Raw genomic sequence first — 19,626 nt, 5'->3', positions numbered from 1 at the left:
ATGGGATTTGTGCCCTTATGTATTTTTTTTTCTTTTCACAAACCTGCTGAGCTTCTCACTGCGCCTTCATAAAAGAGACCCCAGAGAGCTGCCTTGCCCCTCCCGCCATGTGAGATTAGAGAAAAGATCGCCATCTAGGAAGTTTGCCCTCAACAGACACTGAATCTGCTGGTACCTTGATCTTGAATTTCCCAGCTTCTAGAACTGTGATAAATAAATTTCTGCTGTTTATAAGCCACCCAGTTGATGGTATTTTGTTATATATGGCAGCCAGAACGGACTAAGAAAGTGACAGTGACCATGTAAACTTCATTCCTCTGCGCCTCAGTGTCCTCCTCCGTAAAATGGAACACGACTGTACATGCAACATCAAGTTGCAAGAGTAGACCGGGTGTGGCGGCTCCAGATCGAGGCTACAGTGAGCCGTGTTTGAACCAATGCACTCCAGCCTGGATGACAAAGGGAGACAGTCTCAAAAAAAAAAAAAAAAAAGAGGCTGGGCACTGTGGCTCATGCCTGTAATCCCAACACTTTGGGAGGCTGAGGCAGGCAGATCACTTGAGGTCAGGAGTTTGAGACCAGCCTGGCCAACATGGTGAAACCCCATCTCTATTAAAAATACAAAAATTAGCCAGGCGTGCTGGCACGCGCCTGTAGTCTCAGCTACTCGGGAGGCTGAGGCAGGAGAATCGTTTGAACCCGGGAGGCGGAGGTGGCAGTGATCCGAGATCCTACCACTGCACTCCAGCCTGGGTGACAGAGCGAGACTCAGTCTCGGAAAAAAAAAAAAGAAAGAAAAAAATAGGAGATTAAGCCTCATAATTATAAAAGTCAGACTAGGAGTGTATGCCTTAAAGCCAAGATACCATTTCTTTGATGGTGATGACCTTGGGCAAGTTCCCTCCCTTCCCTGGGCCTGCTTCCTCAGCTGTAAAAAAGGAGAGGCCAACAGTACCTCCCTCCAAGGTGGCTGGGGGGCCTGGGCCCCAGGAAGCAGGTGGCAGCTCCCGCTCTAGGGGCACGCCCTACATGCTGGGCACTGGCAGGTGGTTTCCAGCTATCCGCTGCTGCCACAGTGACGTGTTATGATTGGTGAGAAGGGGAAATATTCCACTGCAATGACGCTCAGACTGGGAGGGGGACCCTGACAGGCCACTTCCTCAAGAAGACACAGACACACTCTGTAAGTTACAATAAAAAAAACCTTCCAAAAAGAAATCCTTCAGTATCTTCCAGCCCCTCCCTCCCTTCCTTCCTCCCTCCCTCTCCCAATGCCAGGTCAGCCCAGTGTTATTCCCACAGAGGCCAGAGCGTCAGTGGCCCAGGTGGGACAGAGAGTGGGATCCCCGTACATGGCGCCCATGAAGTCCCGCACGAAGTCCGGGAAGCGCTTCTCCACGATGCTGGTGCGGACGGCGCTCATGAGCTGCAGCTGCGGGGAGGGGAGGTCAGCGTGGGGCATACGCACCTAGGACAGCCCCGCCCACCTTGCCCCGGGCACTGGCTCACCTGGTAGGCGATGTTGTGGACCGTGAGGTGGTGCAGCGCGGCCGTGTTGTCACTGTGCAGCAGCGCGTGCAGGAAGGCGCGGCTGTGCCTGTAGAGCGGCAGGGGACAGCTCAGCACGGCCAGGCCCTGTCCCCTCCACGCCCTGCCCCAGCTCCCAGTGCCATCCTGCCTACTTTTGGCACGTGGGGCAGGTGCACTCCGGGTCTATGGGGCCGAAGTCCTTCTCAAACACCTTCTTCCTCAACTGCAGGTTCCCAGTGGGCACCAGGGCAGAGCCAAAGCGCTGTGGGAGAGGAAGGGCAGGGAAAGGGGGGTCACCCAGGGCTTCATTCTCCCCACCCCCCAACCCCTAACCTTGCCTCCCTAGTCCCCCACCCGTCTCCCGCCCTGACCTCCTTCTGCCAGAGCCTCACCGCTGTCCGTGTGGGGAAGACGCAGTCGAACATGTCACATCCAAGAGCCACGCAGACTACCAGATCAGTGGCATAGCTGGGGTTGCAGCCATGACGGGAGGGGGCAGAGAACCTCAGGGGCTTCCCAGGGCCCCTCCCAACCCTCACACTGCCCCAGACTGGGCCATATTCCCTCAGAATGGCCCCCAAGGGACAGCCATGTCTTCCTAGTCTCCTCAGATCAGACCTGTGTCCGTTTCCCCCAAATGCCACCTCCCCAAGCAGGGTAGGGGGTCCCCAGGAATCCACTTCCCACAGGTAGGGCTCTGGCTTCTCTATCCACAACATACCCAACCCCCATCAGATATCGGGGCTTGTCCTTCGGCAGCCGAGAGGTGCTCAGCGCCACCATCCGCCAGAACTGCGACTTGCTCTCACCCCCGCTCAGGCCCCCGATGGCGAAGCCAGGCACGTCTCGCTTGGTCATCTCTGAGGGTACAGGGTAAGGTGAGGGCCACAGAAGAGGAAATGCGCCTGGTCTTCAATCCCAGAACACACCCTGCCCAGACTTCCAGAGTCGCTCGGGGAGAGAGTCAGAGAAACAGACAGAGACAGACAGACAGAGCCAGAGACGGAGAGGGAGACGGAGAGGGAGACAGAGGAGAGGGTCCATCAGTTTGTCTGTCTGTTTAGGGGCTGGGACTGCTGCTGATCTCAGCTAACATTTATTGAGTGCCTGCTGTATGCAAGACCTTTTCCTTCAGTACTCAGAAGAGGCACAGCCCACAGTCCCTTAGCTGAAACTGTTGGAACCAGATGCGTTTCAGAATTCAGAGTTTTCCAGATGTGAGAACAGTAAACATCCCACATGCTGAGTAACAGCTGTCATGTTAGGCGCAGTGGCTCACGCCTGTCATCCCAGCACTGTGGGAGGCCAAGGCAAGCAGATCACTTGAAGTCTGGTGTTGAAGAACAATCTGGCCAACATGGTGAAACCCTGTCTCTACTAAAAATATGAAAAGTAGCCAGGCGTGGTGGTGCACGCCTGTGGTCCCAGCTACACAGGAGGCCGAGGCAGGAGAATCGCTTGAACCTGGGAGGCAGAGGTTGTAGTGAGCCAAGATCACACCACTGCACTCCAGCCTGGGTGACAAAGTGAGACTCCGTCTCAAAAAAAAGGGCCGGGCGCGGTGACTCATGCCTTCAATCCCAGCACTTTGGGAGGCCAAGGCAGGCAGATTACGAGGTCAGGAGTTCGAAAGCAGGCTAACCAACGTGGTTAAATCCTGTCTCTACTAAAAAATACAAAAATTAGCCAGGTGTGGTGATGGGCACCCGCAGTCCCAGCTACACAGGAGGCTGAGGCAGAAGAATCGCTTGAACCCGGGAGGTGGAGGTTGCAGTGAGCCGAGATCAGACGACTGCACTCCAGCCTGGGCGACAGAGCGAGACTCCGTCTCAAAAACAAAACAAAACAAAACAACAACAACAAAAAAACACCCAATAGCCTGTCATCAAACACTGTAATATTTGTACAACAAAATATGTTAAGACTTGGTGGAGGAAAGGGGAGTGAGAGCATTAGGACAAATACATAACGCATGCGGGGCTTAAAACCTAGATGACGGGCTGATGTGTGCAGAAACCACCATGGCACATTCATAGCTGTGTAACAAACTTGCACGTTCTGCACGTGTATCCCAGAACTTAATTTTTTTTTTTTTTTTTGAGATGGAGTTTTGCTCTTGTCATCCAGGCTGGAGTGCAATGGCACCATCTTGGCTCACTGCAACCCTCGCCTCCCGGGTTCAAGTGATTCTCCTGCCTCAGCCCCCCGAGTAGCTGGGATTACAGTCGCCCACCACCATGCCCGGCTAATTTTTTGTATTTTTAATAGAGACAGGGTTCCGCCATGTTGGGCAGGCTGGTCTTGAACTCCTGACCTCAGGTAATCCGCCCACTTCGGCCTCCCAAAGTGCCAGGATTACAGGCATGAGCCACCACGCCCGGCCCAAGTAAAATTTAAAAAATAAAAATAGGCTGGGCACATGGCTCACGCCTGTAATCCCAGCACTTTGGGAGGCCAAGGCAGGTGGATCACGAGGTCAGGAGTTCGAGACCAGCCTGGCCAACATGGTGAAACCCCATCCCTACTAAAAATACAAAAATTGGCCGGGCGTGGTGGCTGGTGCCTGTAATCCCAGCTACTCGGGAGGCTGAAGCAGGAGAATCGCTTGAAACCAGAAGGCAGAGGTTGCAGTGAGCCAAGATGGCGCCACTGCACTCCAGCCTGGACAACAAGAGCAAAACTCTGTCTCAAAAAAATAAAAAATAAATAAAAATAAAAATATGTGAAGACTTATAACAACTGGGATAAAAAATGAAAGATCTAAGTTAGCCATGAAATGAGTTGCAAACTTTTCAGGGCATTCTAAGTTTTTTCTCTTTTCTTTTCTTCTTCTTTTTTTTTGAGACAGGGTCTCACTGTGTTACCCAGACTGCAGTACAGTGATGTCATCATAGCTCACTGCAGCCACCAACCCCTGGGCTCAAGCGATCCTCCCACCTCAGCCTCCCAAGTATCTAGGATCACAGGCACACACTCCCATGCTTGCGTGCTAATTTTCTTTTTTTCTTTTTTTTTGAGACAGATTCTTGCTCTGTCGCCCAGGCTGGAGTGCAGTGGTGTGATCTCAGCTCACTGTAACCTCCACCTCCCGGGTTCAAATGATTCTCCTGCCTCAGCCTCCCGAGTAGCTAAGATTACAGGTGCCCACTACCATGCCTGGCTAATTTTTTTTTTTTTTGAGATGGAGTCTCACTTTGTTGCCCAGGCTGGAGTGCAGTGGCACAATCTTGGCTCACTGCAAGCTCTGTCTCCCAGGTTCACGCCATTCTCCTGCCTCGGCCTCCCGAGTAGCTGAGACTACAGGCGCCCGCCACCACGCCCAGCTAATTTTTTCTATTTTTTAGTAGAGATGGGGTTTCACCGTGTTAGCCAGGTTGGTCTCGATCTCCCGACCTCAATGATTCGCCCGCCTCAGCCTCCCAAAGTGCTGGGATTACAGGCGCGAGCCACCACACCCGGCCTAATTTTTGTATTTTTAGTAGAAACGGGGTTTTACCATGTTGGCCAGGCTGGTCTCGAACTCCTGACCACGTGATCTGCCCGCCTTGGCCTCACAAAGTACTGGGATTACAGGCGTGAGCCAGCGTGCCTGGCCCAATTCTCTTTTTTTAGAGATGGGATCTCACTATGTCACCCAGACTGGTCTCAAGCAATCCTCTTGCCTTGGCCTCCTAAAGTGCTGGGATTCAGGTGTGAGCTATGGTACCTGGCCAATGTTCTGGATTTTAGACTTTCGCTCTGAGGACCTGGATGACACAGAAGGGGCTGCAGAATTGTGCTATTGTTCAACTTGCCTGAAACAAGAGGAAATTGAGGCTTGCAGAGCTTAAACCACTAGTCCAAGGCCACATATGCCAAAGGCTGGATTGAAACCTGGGTCTGGCCTCCAAGTCCAGGCTTATCTTGTGCCCCAGCTGCCCAGTTCAACCCGAAGAGGCCATGCCATCAAGAACGCAGGTGTTGGCCAGGTGCAGTGGCTCAAGCCTGTAATCCCAGCACTCTGGAGGCCAAGGCGTGTGGATCACGAGGTCAGGAGTTCAAGACCAGCCTAGCCAACATGGTGAAACCCTGTCCCTACTAAAAATACAAAAATTAGCCAGGCATGGTGGTGCATGCCTGTAATCTCAGCTACTCAGGAGGCTGAGGCAGGAGAATCACTTGAAACCGGAAGGTGGAGGTTGCAGTGAGCTGAGATCACGCCACTGCACTCCAGCCTGGGCAACAACAGCAAAACTCCGTCTCAAAAAAAAAAAAAGAAAGAAAAAAAAAAAGGAATGCAGGCGTTGTCTGGGGCCAGGTTTTGAAGGTAATGTGAGCATCCTCCAACTGGACACAGGGTGTTTACATGCAGATTCCTAGGCCTTCCCTAGCTCCAACTCTGGTCGGATCATGGAAGGGGAGCTGCATTTTACCAGGACTTTCAGTAGTCTGTGCTGGGGCAGGTAAGCCTCAGAGCACTTTGAGAAGCACCCCATGGGGCGGTGCTTGTCAAACTGCAGGTGGTTGAGAAATGACTTCGATGACGCACGGGTTGTTGTCGTTGTTTTTAAATGAAAGAGAAAAGAAAACACCAGAAAGCATTGCATGTAAAAAGGTAATGCATGGCTGGACACACCGGCGTGCACCTATATTCCAAGCACTTTGGAAAGCTGAGGCAGGACTGCTTGATCCCAGGAGTTTGAGGCTGCAGTGAGCTTTGACCTAGCCACTGCACTCCAGGAGGAGCAACAGAGTAAGACCGTGTCTCAAAAATAAATAAAGAGGCCGGGTGCGGTGGCTCACGCCTGTAATCCCAGCACTTTGGGAGGCCGAGGCAGGCAGATCACAAGGTCAGGAGTTTGAAACCAGCCTGGCCAAAATGGTGAAACCCTGTCTCTACTAAAAATACAAAAATTAGCCGGGCCTGGTGGCGGGTGCCTGTAGTCCCAGCTACTCAGGAGGCTGAGGCAGGAGAATAGATTGAACCCGGGAGGCGGAGGTTGCAGTGAGCCGAGATCGCGCCACAGCACTCCAGCCTGGGCGACAGTGCATCCTCCAAAAAAAAAAAAAGTAAAATAAATAAATATATAAATAGGCTGGGCGCGGTGGCTCATGACTATATTCCCAGCACTTTGGGAGGCCAAGGGGGGTGGATCACCTGAGACTCCGTCTCAAAACAAAAACAAAAACAAACAAAAAAACTAGAAGATCATTAACTACTGGAATCATGGCCATTCTCTCAATACATTCTACTGCATGTGGCCCGAGAGCCTTTGCTCCGGCTATTTTTTCTAGCGCAGTGCCCTTCTACACATTAGCAATACAGTCCCACCATACGCCAGGCCCATGTGGGGACCTCCGCGACGGCCAAGCCCTGGGCCTGCCAGCGCATGGCTCTACCTTCAAGGCAGGTGGCCCGGAGATCTGCGTCCAGCCCACCCTGGATAATGGCGAAGAGGTTCTGCTTGTCCGGCCGCTGATGGGCTGCAATGCACCGGTCCAGCCAGCGGATTGACCTGCAACAGGGCCCCAGTCACAAGCCCCAGGGGCCTGGTGAGGGGGTAGGAGACAAGGCTACAGGGACCAGGATCCCCTCCCACCACGTATCCCACACATGCACACAGCATATACACACCTGTACATGGCCTCCTCCACACGTGGCCCAGTCACAGTACTGCTAACCACATCGTCCAGCTGCATGATGATGTCCGAGCCTGATGGTGACATGGGGGCAACATCACTGGGAAAGCCCGCAGTGCTTGGGGAAAGCCTGCTGTCACATGGGGACAAGTTGGACTTCCCCAAGAGCATCCCCCCATCCCCCGTCTTGCTAACTCCCACGTGACTTTCTCGGTCTGTTTATACAGCAGCCAGAAGGAGCTTTACAGAATGTGCCTTTGATCCTGCCTCTCCCCAGCTTAAAATCCTATCCTGTTACACACAATAAAATCCTAAAATATACAAAGGGATTCCTTGCTATGTGGCGTGCCACAGCAAGACCGGGAAACCAAACGTCCATCAGCAGGGCTCTGCTGGCTGGGCGCGGTGACTACGCCTGTAATCCCAGCACTTGGGGACGCCGAGGCAGGCAGGTCATCTGAGGTCAGGAGTTCAAGACCAGCCTCGCCAACATGGTGAAACCCCATCTCTCCTAAAAACACAAAAATTAGCGAGGTGTGATGGCATGTGCCTGTATTCCCAGCTGCTTGGAAGGCAGAGACAGGAGAATAGCTTGAATCTGGGAGACAGAGGTAGCAGTGAGCCAAGATTGTGCCACTGCACTCCAGCCTGGATGACAGAGCAAGGCTGTGTTAAAAAAAAAAAAAAAAGGTTAAAAAAAAAAAAACGGGCGCGATGGCTCACGCTTGTCATCTCAGCACTTTGGAAGGCCGACCCAGGTGGATCATTTGAGGTCAGGAGTTCGAGACCAGCCTGGCCAAGGTGGTGAAACCCCGTCTCTACTAAAAATACAAAAATTAGCCGGGCGTGGTGGTATATTCCTGTAATCCCAGCTACTCAAGAGGCTGAGGCAGGAGAATCGCTTGAACCCAGGAGACAGAGGTTGCGGTGAGCTGAGATTGCACCACTGCACTCCAGCCAAGGCGACAGAGCGAGACACCGTCTCAAAAACAAAACAAAAGTGCTAAGATTATAAGCATGAGCCACGGTGCACAGCATAGTGGTTTAGTGGCATAAAATGAAACTTGATGACCTATAATCCAAACACTTTGGAAGGCCCAGGCAGAAGGATCACTTGAGCCCAGGAGTTCGAGACCAGCCTGGGCAACACAGAGAGACCCCATCTCCATTATTAAGAAAATAAATAGATGAAAAAAATTTAAAATAAAAAAGAACAGGCCACAGCCGGGCGCAGTGGCTCACGCCTGTAATCCCAGCACTTTGGGAGGCCAAGGCGTGTGGATCACCAGGTCAGGAGATCGACACCATCCTGGCTAACACAGTGAAACCCTGTCTCTACTAAAAATACAAAAAATTAGCCGGGCGTGGTTGTGGTCACCTGTAGTCCCAGCTACTCGGGAACTGAGGCAGGAGAATGGTGTGAACCCGGGAGGTGAAGCTTGCAGTGAGCCCAGATCACACCACTACACTCCAGCCTGAGTGACAGAGAGAGATTCTGTCTCCAAAAAAAAAAAAAAGAACAGGCCAGGCCTGGTGGCTTATGCCTGTAATCCCAGCACTTTGGGAGGCCATAGCAGGTCAATCACTTGAGATCGGGAGTTCGAGACCACCCTGGCCAATATGGTGAAACCCTGTCTCTACAACAAATACAAAAATTAGCCCGGCATGGTGGCATGCACCTGAAGTCCCAGCTACTTGGGAGGCTGAGGCAGGAGAATCGCTTGAACCCAGGAAGCAAAGGTTGCAGTGAGCCAAGATCGCACCACAGTACTCCAGCCTGGGTGACAGAGCGAGATTGTGTCTCAAAAAAGAAAAAAAGGGGCAGGCGCGGTGACTCACGCCTGTAGTCCCAGCACTTCGGGAGGCCGAGACGGGTGGATCACCTTAGGTCAGGAGTTCGAGACCGGCCTGGCCAACATGGTGAAACCCCGTCTCTACTAAAAATATAAAAACTAGCCAGGTGTGGTGGTGGGCACCTGTAATCCCAGCTACTCGGGAGGCTGCGGCAGGAGAAGTGCTTGAACCCAGAAGACAGAGGTTGCAGTGAGCCAACACAGCGCCACCTCATTCCAGCCTTGGTCAAAGAGTGAGACTCCTTCTCAAAAAAGAAAAAAAAAAAAAAAAAAGACGAAAAAATAAATATGGGGCTGGGTGCGGTGGCTCACGCCTGTAATCCCAGCCCTTTGGGAGGCTGAGACAGGTGGATCACCTGAAGTCAGGAGTTCAAGACCAGCCTGACCAACAAGAAGAAACCCCGTCTCTACTAAAAGTACAAAAATTAGCCAGGCGTGGTGGCAGGCACCTGTAGTCCCAGCTGCTGGGGAGGCTGAGGCAGCAGAATAGCTTAAACCCGGGCAGCAGAGGTTGCAGTGAGCCAAGATCAAGCCACTGCACTCCAGCCTAGGTGACAGAGCAAGATTCCACATCAACAACAACAAAAAAAAATTACAACATTCATTAAAAAGCTAGAACTTTAGCTGGGCGTGGTGGCTCACACCTGTAATGCCAGCACTTTGGGAGGCTGAGGCAGGCGGATCACCTGAGGTCGGGAGTTCAAGACCAGCCTGACCAACATGGAGAAACCCCGTCTCTACCAAAAATACAAAATTAGCCGGGCATGGTGGCGCATGCCTGTCATCCCAGCTACTTGGGAGGCTGAGGCAGGAGAATCGCTTGAACCCAGGAGGCAGAGGTTGCTGTGAGCTGAGATTGCGCCATTGCACTCCAGCCTGGGCAACAAGAGCGAAACTCAGTTTCAAAAAAAAGAGGCCAAGCGCAGTGGCTCACGCCTGTAATCCCAGCACTTTGGGAGGCTGAGGCGGGCGGATCACGAGGTCAGGAGATCGAGACTATCCTGGCTAACACGATGAAACCCCGTCTCTAGTAAAAGTACAAAAAAATTAGCTGGGCGTAGTGGCGGGTGCCTGTAGTCCCAACTACTCCGGAGGCTGAGGCAGGAGAATGGCATGAACCCAGGAGGCGGAGCTTGCAGTGAGCCGAGATCGCGCCACTGCACTCCAGCCTGGGCGACTAAGCAAGACTCCATCTCCAGAAAAAACAAACAAACAAACAAAAAAACACATGGGGGCTGGCACAGTGGCTCATGCTTGTAACATGAGCACTTTGAATGGTCAAGGCAAAGAACTGTTTGTAGCCAGGAGTTCAAGACCAGCCCAGATAATGTAGTGAGACTCTAATCTCTACAAAAAATATTTGGCCGGGCATGGTGGCTCACACCTGTAATCCCAGCACTTTGGGAGGCCAAGGCGGGCAGATCGCTTGAGGTCAGGAGTTCAAGACCAGCCTGGCCAACATGGCGAAACCCTGTCTCTACTAAAAATACAAAAAACTAGCTGGGCGTGGTGGCATGCACCTGTAATCCCAGCTACTTGGGAGGCTGAGGCAGGAGAATTGCTTGAGGCCAGGAGGCAGAGGTTGCAGTGACCTGAGATTGTGCCACTGTACTCTAGCCTGGGTGACAGAGTGAGACCCTGTCTCAAAATAATACATAAAAATAAATAAACATAAAAAAATAAACTTATAGGCCGGGCACAGTATCTCATACCTGTAATCCCAGCACTTTGGGGGACCAAGATGGGCAGATCACTTGAGGTCAGGAGTTCGTAACCAGCCTGGCCAACATGGTGAAACCCCATCTCTACTGAAAATACAAAAATTAGCTGGGTGTGGTAGCGGGCACCTGTAATCCCAGCTACTTGGGAGGCTAAGGCAGGCGAATTGCTTGAACCAGGAGGCAGCTGTTGCAGTGAGTCATGATCGCGCCTCCGCCTCCCAAAGTGCTGGGATTACAGGCGTGGCCACCGCACCCAGCACGTGGCTTCTTTTCTTATAAGGGTTTTTGTTATAGGGGCTTCAGCCATGAATCTAAGAAGAAAAAATATTTCTTCCTCCCTACAGCATCAATCTATTAGAATGATGAGGGGAAGAGGGGTTTTGACCCTGTGTTGCCATGGTTCTTTATCAAGAAATGGGGATATTGGGCCAGGCGTGGTGGCTCACACCTATAATCCCAGCACTCTGGGAGGCCGAAGCAGGTGGATCACCTGAGGTCCGGAGTTTGAGACCAGCCTTGCCAACATAGTGAAACCCGTCTCTACAAAAAATACAAAAATTAGCTGGGCATGGTGGCAAGCAGTTGTAATCCCAGCTACTCAGCAGGCTGAGGCAGGAGAATCACTTGAACCCAGGAGGTGGAGGTTGCAGTGACTGGATATCACACCATTGCACTCCAGCCTGGGCGACTGTCTCAAAAAAAAAAAAAAAAAAAAAAATGCCAGGTGTGGTGGCTCACGCCTGGAATCCCAGCACTCTGGGAGGCCGAGGCAGGCGGATCACCTGAGCTCAGGAGTTTGAGAGTAGCCTAACCAACATGGAGAAACCCTGTCTCTACTAAAAATACAAAATTAGCCAGGTGTGGTGGCGCACACCTGTAATCCCAGCTACTCGGGAGGCTGAGTCAGGAGAATCACTTGAACCCGGGAGGCAGAGGTTGCAGTGGGCTCAGATCGCAAAATTGCACTCCAGCCTGGGCAACAAGAGCAAAATTCCGTCTCAAAAAAAAAAAAAAAGAAGGATATTGAGGATATGGGAGGAGCCTAAAGCCTCCCCAATCCTCTTGTTGCCACCATTATTTCAACAGGTATTTGTCCAATTAATTTGTTTTTTTTATTTTTTATTTTGGTAGAGACAGGGTCTCCCTGTATTGCCCAAGCTGGTCTCCAACTCCCGGCCTCAAGTGATCTTCCCGTCTCAGTTTCCCAAATTGCTGGGATTACAGGCATGAGCTTCCACATCCAGTCTTAATTTGCTAATGAGAGAAAAACTGCAATAATAATACTTAAGCTACTACATGGCTGGGATGGAGATTTACTGACATCATCTCATATGTACTTGTCAACAATTCTACCAAAGACCTGCTACTATTTACCCCCGCTTTGAGTTGGTTCAACTGAAGCTCAGCGAGGAGTGACCTGCTTAAAGCCACACAACAGCTAAAGAACAGGCCCTGTGTAAACTTCATCCCCTGACAGACAGGGTAAGGAGGCGGCTCCCCAGGGTCCTCTCACCCAGCGCATTCTGGATCTGCACGGATTTCTCCGGGCTCAGCAGGGTCTCATTGCCGTCGTAGGGGGAGCGGAAGCGGACGCCCTCCTCCGTCACCTCGGACAGAGACACCAGCGACACCATCTGGAAACCGCCGCTGTCCTAAGGGAAACCCCACCGCAAAGCTGTCAGGGGGTGGAGATGGGGACCCTTCACTCCAGAGAAGGGCCCTAGAACGTCGGCTCTCTCCTCAGCTCACCGTTAGCAGATTATGAGGCCAATTCATGAAGCCGTGGAGACCGTTGGCTTTCTGGATCAGCTCGGGTCCCTGGGTTGATGGAAGAAAGTGTCAGGTTAGGGGTGACCGCGTCCCTGGGGGCCCTTCTTGGGAGACAGATCTGGCCAGCTTTAGTCCCTGCTGCTCTTTCACGCCCAGTACAAGGCCTGGTCATTGGGGGCGCTCAATACAGCTGGTCGATTGACTTTGGGAGGAGTGTCCGGGCCTGGAGGACGCTCCATGGCTCCCCACGCCTCGCCGCCTCGCCGCCTCCCCGCGCGGGCAGAGCCCACCCACCGGCCTTAGACCCAGATGGTAGGTATTGCCCAGGCAGATGCGGCAACCCAGAGCGTCCAGCTGTTCGGTCGTGATGCCCTTCATGGTGGCCTGCGTGCCCACTGGCATGAACACAGGAGTGGCCACTGTCCCATGCGGCAGCCACAGCTCGCCTGCCCGGGCCCTGGAGCGGCTGCATTCGGCCACCAGCCGCATGATCCGTGGGGCCGACTCCAGGGAAGCCTGGGTAGCTGCTCCCGCCATCTTGACTGTCGGAACCACGTGGGCCGTACCACACAGTGGGCGGCACCATGTCGGCCGCTGTCACGTGACCGCGCGACCCGTTCTGGAGCCCGGGAAAGCGTCGGGGGACCATGGCAACGGATTTGAACCCCTGGTCCTGGCTGGGGGCCCATTTAACTCCTACCCACAACACGCTAAAGCGAAGAATCAGAATTGAACTGGGAACGAATCCCATCCCTAGCACTTTCGAGCTACAATCAGAGACTCTCATAGCCATAATTTTCTCTTGGATAAAATGTGGCGAATTACAGCATCTCGGCATAAAGACTTTGTAAAGATTGAATAAAGGGCCGGGGGTGGTGGCTCACGCCTGTAATCCCAGCACTTTGGGAGGCCGAGGAGGGAGGATCACGAGGTCATGGGATGGAGACCATCCTGGCTAACACAGTGAAACCCCGTCTGTACTAAAAATGCAAAAAATTAGCCGGACGTGGTGGCGGGCGCCTGTAGTCCCAGCTACTCGGGAGGCTGAGGCAGGAGAATGGCGTGAACCCGGGAGGCAGAGCTTGCAGTGAGCCGAGACCGCGCCACTACACTCCAGCCTGGGCGATAGAGCGAGACTCGGTCTCCAAAAAAAAAAAAAAAAAAAAAAAAAGATTGAATAAGGATGATGTATAGATCTTTACACAGTGCTTGGCCCAGGCTGCAGTGAGCTATTGGTGGCGCTTTTGTTGCATCTTGTTCATCGCTTTGTACCAAGAAATCAGTACAGGACCTAGCACATAGTAAGTGCCCAGTTAGCATTAGTTTATTCAATAAAAGAAGGAGGCTGGGTGCAGTAGCTCACGCCTGTAATCCCATCAGTTTGGGAGGCCAAGGCGGTAAATCAGTTGAGCCCAGGGGTTCGAGACCAGCCTGGGCAAAATAATGAGACTTTGTCTCTACAAACGAAACAAACAAAAAATTTAGCCGGGCGTGCTGGCGCCCTCTGTAGTCCCAGCTACTTGGGAGGCTGAAGCGAAAAGATCACTTGAACCCAGGAGACAGAGGCTGCAGTGAGCTGTGATCAAGCCAGTGCACTACAGCCTGGGCGACACAGACCTCTTCTCAAAAAATCTAAAAATTGAATAAGGAATCCCAGATTTATAGAAGAGGCTAAGGCTCAGAACCTGGCCACAATTATTCCTTCATTCATTCAGCGTATATCTATATATACATACCAGACTAGCGCCAGACTCCATGCAGCAAGGAGAGGAAGGGTCACAGATTTATTGAGTGCTGGCTGTGTTCCATTTATAATAATAATAAATAAAGCCAGGCACAGTGGTTTTCTCCAGTAATCCCAGCATTTTGGGAGGCTCAGGAGGGTGGGTCATTTAAGGCGAGGAGTTTGAGACCAGCCTGGGCAACATAACGAGATCCCGTCTCTACAAAACTAACAAAATACTAGACCAGTGTAGCGATGCGAGCCTGCAGTCCCAGCTACTTGAGAGGCTGAGACAGGAGGATCACTTAGGCCTAGAAGGTTGAGGCTCATGAAGCTGTAGGGAGCTGTAATCTTGCCACTGCACTCCAGCCTGGGTGACAGAGTGAGACCTTGTCTCAAAAACAAAACAAAACATAATATATAACTATATAACCCCCGGCACGTGCAGTGGCTCAAACCTGTATTCCCAGCACTTTGAGAGGCCAAGGCAGGAAGTTCACTCAAGGCCAGGAGATTGAGACCAGCTTGAGTAATATAGAGAGACCCCGTCCGTACAAAAAATAAAAAAATTGGCTGGGTGCGGTGGCTCATGCCTGTAATCCCAGCACTTTGGGAGGCCGAAGCAGGCAGATCATGAGGTCAGGAGTTCAAGACCAGCCTGGCTAACACAATAAAACCCCGTCTCTACTAAAAAAATACAAAAAATTAGCCGGGCGCAGTGGCAGGCACCTGTAGTCCCAGCTACTTGGGAGGCTGAGGCAGGAGAATGGCTTGAACCCGGGAGGTGGAGCTTGCAGTGAGCTGAGATCGCACCACTGCACTCCAGCCTGGGCGACACAGCGAGACTCCGTCTCAAAAAAAAAAAAAAAAAGGCTGGGCGTGGTGGCTCACGCCTGTAATCCCAGCACTTTGGGAGGCAGAGGCGGGTGGATCACGAGGTCAGGAGATCGAGACCATCCTGGCTAACACGGTGAAACCCCATCTCTACTAAAAATACAAAAAATTAGCCGGGCGCAGTGGCAGGCACCTGTAGTCCCAGCTACTCAGGAGGCTGAGGCAGGAAAATGGCGTGAACCTGGGAGGCGGAGCTTGCAGTGAGCCGAGATCATGCCACTGCACTCCAGCCTGGGTGACAGAGCGAGACTCCATCTCAAAAAAAAAAAAAAAAATTAAGCTGGTGTGGCTGGGTGCGGTGGCTCACGCCTGTAATCCCAGCGCTTTGAGAGGCTGAGGCGGGCGGATGACCTGATGTTGGGAGTTCGAGACCAGCCTGACCAACATGGAGAAACCCCATCTCTACTAAAAATACAAAATTAGCCAGGCATGGTGGCACATGCCTGTAATCCCAGCTACTCAGAAGGCTAAGGCAGGATAATTGCTTGAACCTGGGAGGCGGAGTTTGCAGTGAGCCGAGATCGTGCCATTGCACCCCAGCCTGGGTAACAGGAGCAAAACTCTGTGTCAAAAAGAAAAAAAAGTTTTAAAAATTAAAAAATTAACACGTTGTGAGCCAGGCACGGTGGCTCACGCCTGTAATCCCAGCACTTTGGGAGGCCGAGGCGGGCGGATCACGAGGTCAGGAGTTCGAGACCAGCCTGGCCAGTATGGTGAAACCCCGTCTCTACTAAAAAAATACAAAAATTAGCCGGGCGTGGGGGTGCGTGCCTGTAGTCCCAGCTATTCGGGAGGCTGAGGCAGGAGAATCGCTTGAACCCGGGAGGCGGAGGTCGAGCCACGATTGCGCCACTGCACTCCAGCCTGGGCGACAAAGCGAGACTTCATGTAAAAAACAAAAACAAAAACAAAAACATTAACATGGTGTGGTGGCACGCCCCTGTAGTCTCAGCTACTCAAGAAGCTGAGGCAGGAGGATCACTTGAGCTGAAGAGTTGGAGGCTGCAGTGAGCTATGATTGGGCTACTGTACACCAGGCTGGGCAACAGAGTGAGACCCAAACCCTAAAAAAAAAGATAATAATAATATACAATATTATATAGTAATTGTTATTATTACAACTGGATCTGATATCTGTCCTGGCCAGCAGAGAGCGCTATTGTCCCAGAAGATGTCCTTTCAATTGTCTTAAACTGAGCTACTCTGGCCAAGAGGGTGTCTAAGGGAGACTCAAGCCCCCTATCCTGTAAGAAAGGCTAAGGATGCCGGTTGCCCAGATGATGGGGCATCCTTAGTAAGGCCACACCTGGAAAACCCGCCTGGAAAACACCCCTGCCCACCAGCAAGCCAACCTCAGGGCCTTTGCACCTGCCTTTGTCCACAACACTCATCCTTTCTTTTCTTTTTCTTTTCTTTCTTTTCTTTTCTTTTCTTTTTTTTTTTTGAGACAGAATCTCACTCTGTTGCCTAGGCTGGAGTGTAGTGGCACAGTCTCAGCTCACTGCAACCTCCGCCTCTCAGGTTCAAGCGATTCTCCTACGTCAGCCTCCCAAGCAACCGGGATTACAGGTGCCTGCTGCCACACCTGGCTAATTTTTTTTTTTTTTTTGAGATGGAGTCTTGCTCTGCTGCCCAGGCTGGAGTGCAGTGGCACAATCTCTGCTCACTGAAAGCTCCGCCTGCCAGGTCCACGCCATTTTCCTGCCTCAGCCTCCTGAGTAGCTGGGACTACAGGCGCCTGCCACCACGCCCAGCTAATTTTTTGTATTTTTAGTAGAGACCAGTTTTCACCATGTTAGCCAGGATGGTCTTGATCTCCTGACCTGGTGATCCACCTGCCTTGGCCTCCCAAAGTGCTGGGATTACAGGCGTGAGCCACCGCACTTGGCCGTTTTTTGTTTTTTGTTTTTTTTTTTTTGAGACGGAGTTTTGCTCTTGTTGCCCAGGCTGGAGAGTGCAATAGTGCAATCTTGGCTCACTACAACCTCCACCTCCCGGGTTCAAGTGATTCTCCTGCCTCAGCCTCCTGAGTAGCTGGGATTACAGGCATACGCCACCACGCCTGGCTAATTTTTTTGTATTTTTAGTAGCGATGGGATTTCTCCATATTGGCCAGTCTGGTCTCGAACTCCTGACCTCAGGTGATCCTCCCACCTTGGCCTCCCAAAATGCTGGGATTACAGGTGTGAGCCACCGCGTCCGGCTAATTTTTGTTTTTAGTAGAGATGAGGTTTCACCATGATGGCCAGGCTGGTCTCAAACTCCTGACCTCAAGCGATCCACCCATCTAGGCCTCCCAAAGTGCTAGAATACAGGTGTGAGCCACCGTGCCCAGCTAATATTTCTATTTTTCAAAATGTTTACCAGGCACAGTGGCTCACGCCTGTAATTCCAGCACTTTGGGAGGCCAAGGTGGGTGGATCATATGAGCCCAGGAGTTAGAGACCAGCCTGGGCAACATGGCAAAAAAAAAAAAAAAGTTAAAAAATTACCCATAATTCCAGTTACTTGGGAGACTGAAGCAGGAGGATTGCCACAGCGCCTGGCCAATATGTGTTTAAGTCTGCTTCTTGCCAAGCTTTCTATGTTATTCTGATGCCCACTCGTTTCAGAACCACTGTTTTTCACTCTTGGCTGCACATAGAATTACCTGTGGAGTTTTTAACTATCTCTATGCCCAGACAACTTAAACTAAAATCTATGGTGAGTAGCTTATGTACTTTGGGACGATGAAGTAGGAGGATTGCTTGAGGCCAGAAATTAGAGTCGCCCAGGCTAGGGTGCAATGGTGCGATCTCGGCTCACTGCAACCTCCACCTCCCGGGTTCAAGAAATTCTCCTGCCTCAGCCTCCTAAAGTAGCTGGGATTACAGGCGCCCACCACCATGCCCAGCTAATTTTTTTGTATTTTTAGTAGAGACAGGGTTTTGCAATGTTGGCCAGGTTGGTCTCGAACTCCTGACCTCAGGTGATCCACCTGCCTCAGTCTCCCAAAGTGCTGGGATTACAGGTGTGATCCACTGCACCTGGCCGATCATCTCTTAAAAAAAAAAAAAATCTATGGGGATGAGACTCAGTCATCAATTTTCTTTTGTTTTTTGTTTTAAGCCTCAAGGAATTTCTGTGTGCAGCCAATGTTGCCTCTCAGTGGTTTAGGTTCCAAAAACAGCATTTCATTATCTTATCCAAAGTGAGTCTCTTTCTTTTCTGGGTGACCTTATCTTGGAGCTCTGACCTGCCTGCAATTCTTGGTTATCCAAAGCTTCTGGGATGTTGGAGGGAATCCTCTGCATTTTAGAATGCAATCACCATGATTGGATGAATGGCTGATTGGATTAAGGGTTGCCTGGATTTGCTGTTCTGAAGCTAGTATAGCCCCTTCTTTTCTTGGCCACCTAACACCTGACCCCGCTCATACACCCCTGCATTGAGAGAATGTCATATTTTTTAAGGCTAAGCCTGCCTTTCCATAGAAGTTATAATTGACAGTTACTTTCCCAGCCTGCCCTGCAGCCAGGCTGCACAAGGCTCAGGTTCTGCCATTCACAATTTGGATCAAAAGCCAGTGGTGGTGGCCAGGCGCAGTGGCTCACACTTGTAATCCCAGCACTTTGGGAGGCTGAGGCGGGCGGATCACCTGAGGTCGGGAGTTTGAGACCAGCCTGGCCAACATGGAGAAACCCCATCTCTACTAAAAATACAAAATTAGCCGGGCGTGGTGGCATATACCTATAATCCCAGATACTAAGGAGGCTGAGGAAGGAGAATCGGTTGAACCTGGGAGATGGAGGTTGTGGTGATCCGAGATCGTGCCATTGTACTCCAGCCCGGGCAAGAAGAGTGAAACTCCGTCTCAAAAAAAAAAAAAAAAAAAAAAAAAAAAAAGCCAGTGATAAGGAGAAACAGGCCCTTGGGCTCGAAAACACTAGGGACAGGAGTTGGAGGCAGCTACATCCATGCCACAGAGATTCATGAAAATAAGAACAGTTTATGTCAAAACTGAAGCTACACTCAGGAAGTTTATAGGTGGTTGCACATCTGGTCTCCAGCCACAGTAATCCTTGTAGCATCAACTACAGTCTCTGTACTTAGTCATTGTGAGATTGGGCTATGTGTGGGGTTGGCGTTGGGGTACCACCACTAGCTGTGTAGCCCCTGATGCTGGTTCTCTGCCCCTCCTGGAGATCACTGTGCCACCTGACATTCTTTATTACACACTTTTCAAGCATAGACAAACGGACAGAGAATTGCATAGTTATCACCTTGTAACCAATGACCCAGCTTCAACAATTATCAAAAGAGGCTTAATCCACCCACTTAAACAAATATATTCTAGTCCGGATGCAGTGGCTCACGCCTGTAATTCCAGCACCTTGGGAGGCTGAGGCAGGTAGATCGCTTGAGCCCAGGAGTTGGAGACCAGCCTGGGCAACACGGCGAAAACCCCTTCTGTACTAAAAATACAAAAATTATACGGGCGCAGTGCTGCACACCTGTAGTCCCAGCTACTCGGGAG

General features: G+C 51.4%; 1 protein-coding gene across 1 annotated transcript; it reads right to left on the bottom strand.

Annotated features, from left to right (window-relative positions):
- Positions 1-1,184: 1,184 nt before the first annotated feature.
- Positions 1,185-13,087, bottom strand: QTRT1 (queuine tRNA-ribosyltransferase catalytic subunit 1). Its single transcript, XM_003809579.7, has 10 exons — positions 12,788-13,087; positions 12,473-12,541; positions 12,237-12,375; positions 7,145-7,223; positions 6,910-7,025; positions 2,252-2,390; positions 1,923-1,998; positions 1,683-1,792; positions 1,510-1,597; positions 1,185-1,432 (listed from the first exon to the last, which is right to left on the bottom strand). Exons 1-10 carry the CDS (start codon positions 13,028-13,030, stop codon positions 1,280-1,282), a joined length of 1,212 nt encoding a protein of 403 aa, XP_003809627.1. The 5' UTR covers positions 13,031-13,087; the 3' UTR covers positions 1,185-1,279.
- Between the last annotated feature and the right edge of the window lie 6,539 nt (positions 13,088-19,626).

The sequence above is a fragment of the Pan paniscus genome, chromosome 20 (assembly GCF_029289425.2).
Source record: "Pan paniscus chromosome 20, NHGRI_mPanPan1-v2.0_pri, whole genome shotgun sequence".
In the NCBI taxonomy this organism is placed as follows: domain Eukaryota; kingdom Metazoa; phylum Chordata; class Mammalia; order Primates; family Hominidae; genus Pan; species Pan paniscus.
The sequence above is the reverse complement of the archived record's forward strand: the minus strand, read 5'-3'. Positions and strand labels throughout refer to the sequence as shown.

Coding starts and splice junctions, on each gene's coding strand:
- QTRT1 (XM_003809579.7), bottom strand. CDS start 13,030: ATGGCGGGAGCAGCTACCCAGGCTTCCCTGGAGTCGGCCCCACGGATC. Junction 12,376..12,472: donor GGCCTCATAATCTGCTAACG/GTGAGCTGAGGA, acceptor GGTTTCCCTTAG/GACAGCGGCGGTTTCCAGAT. Junction 2,391..6,909: donor CCGGGCCACCTGCCTTGAAG/GTAGAGCCATGC, acceptor CTGTACCCTCAG/AGATGACCAAGCGAGACGTG.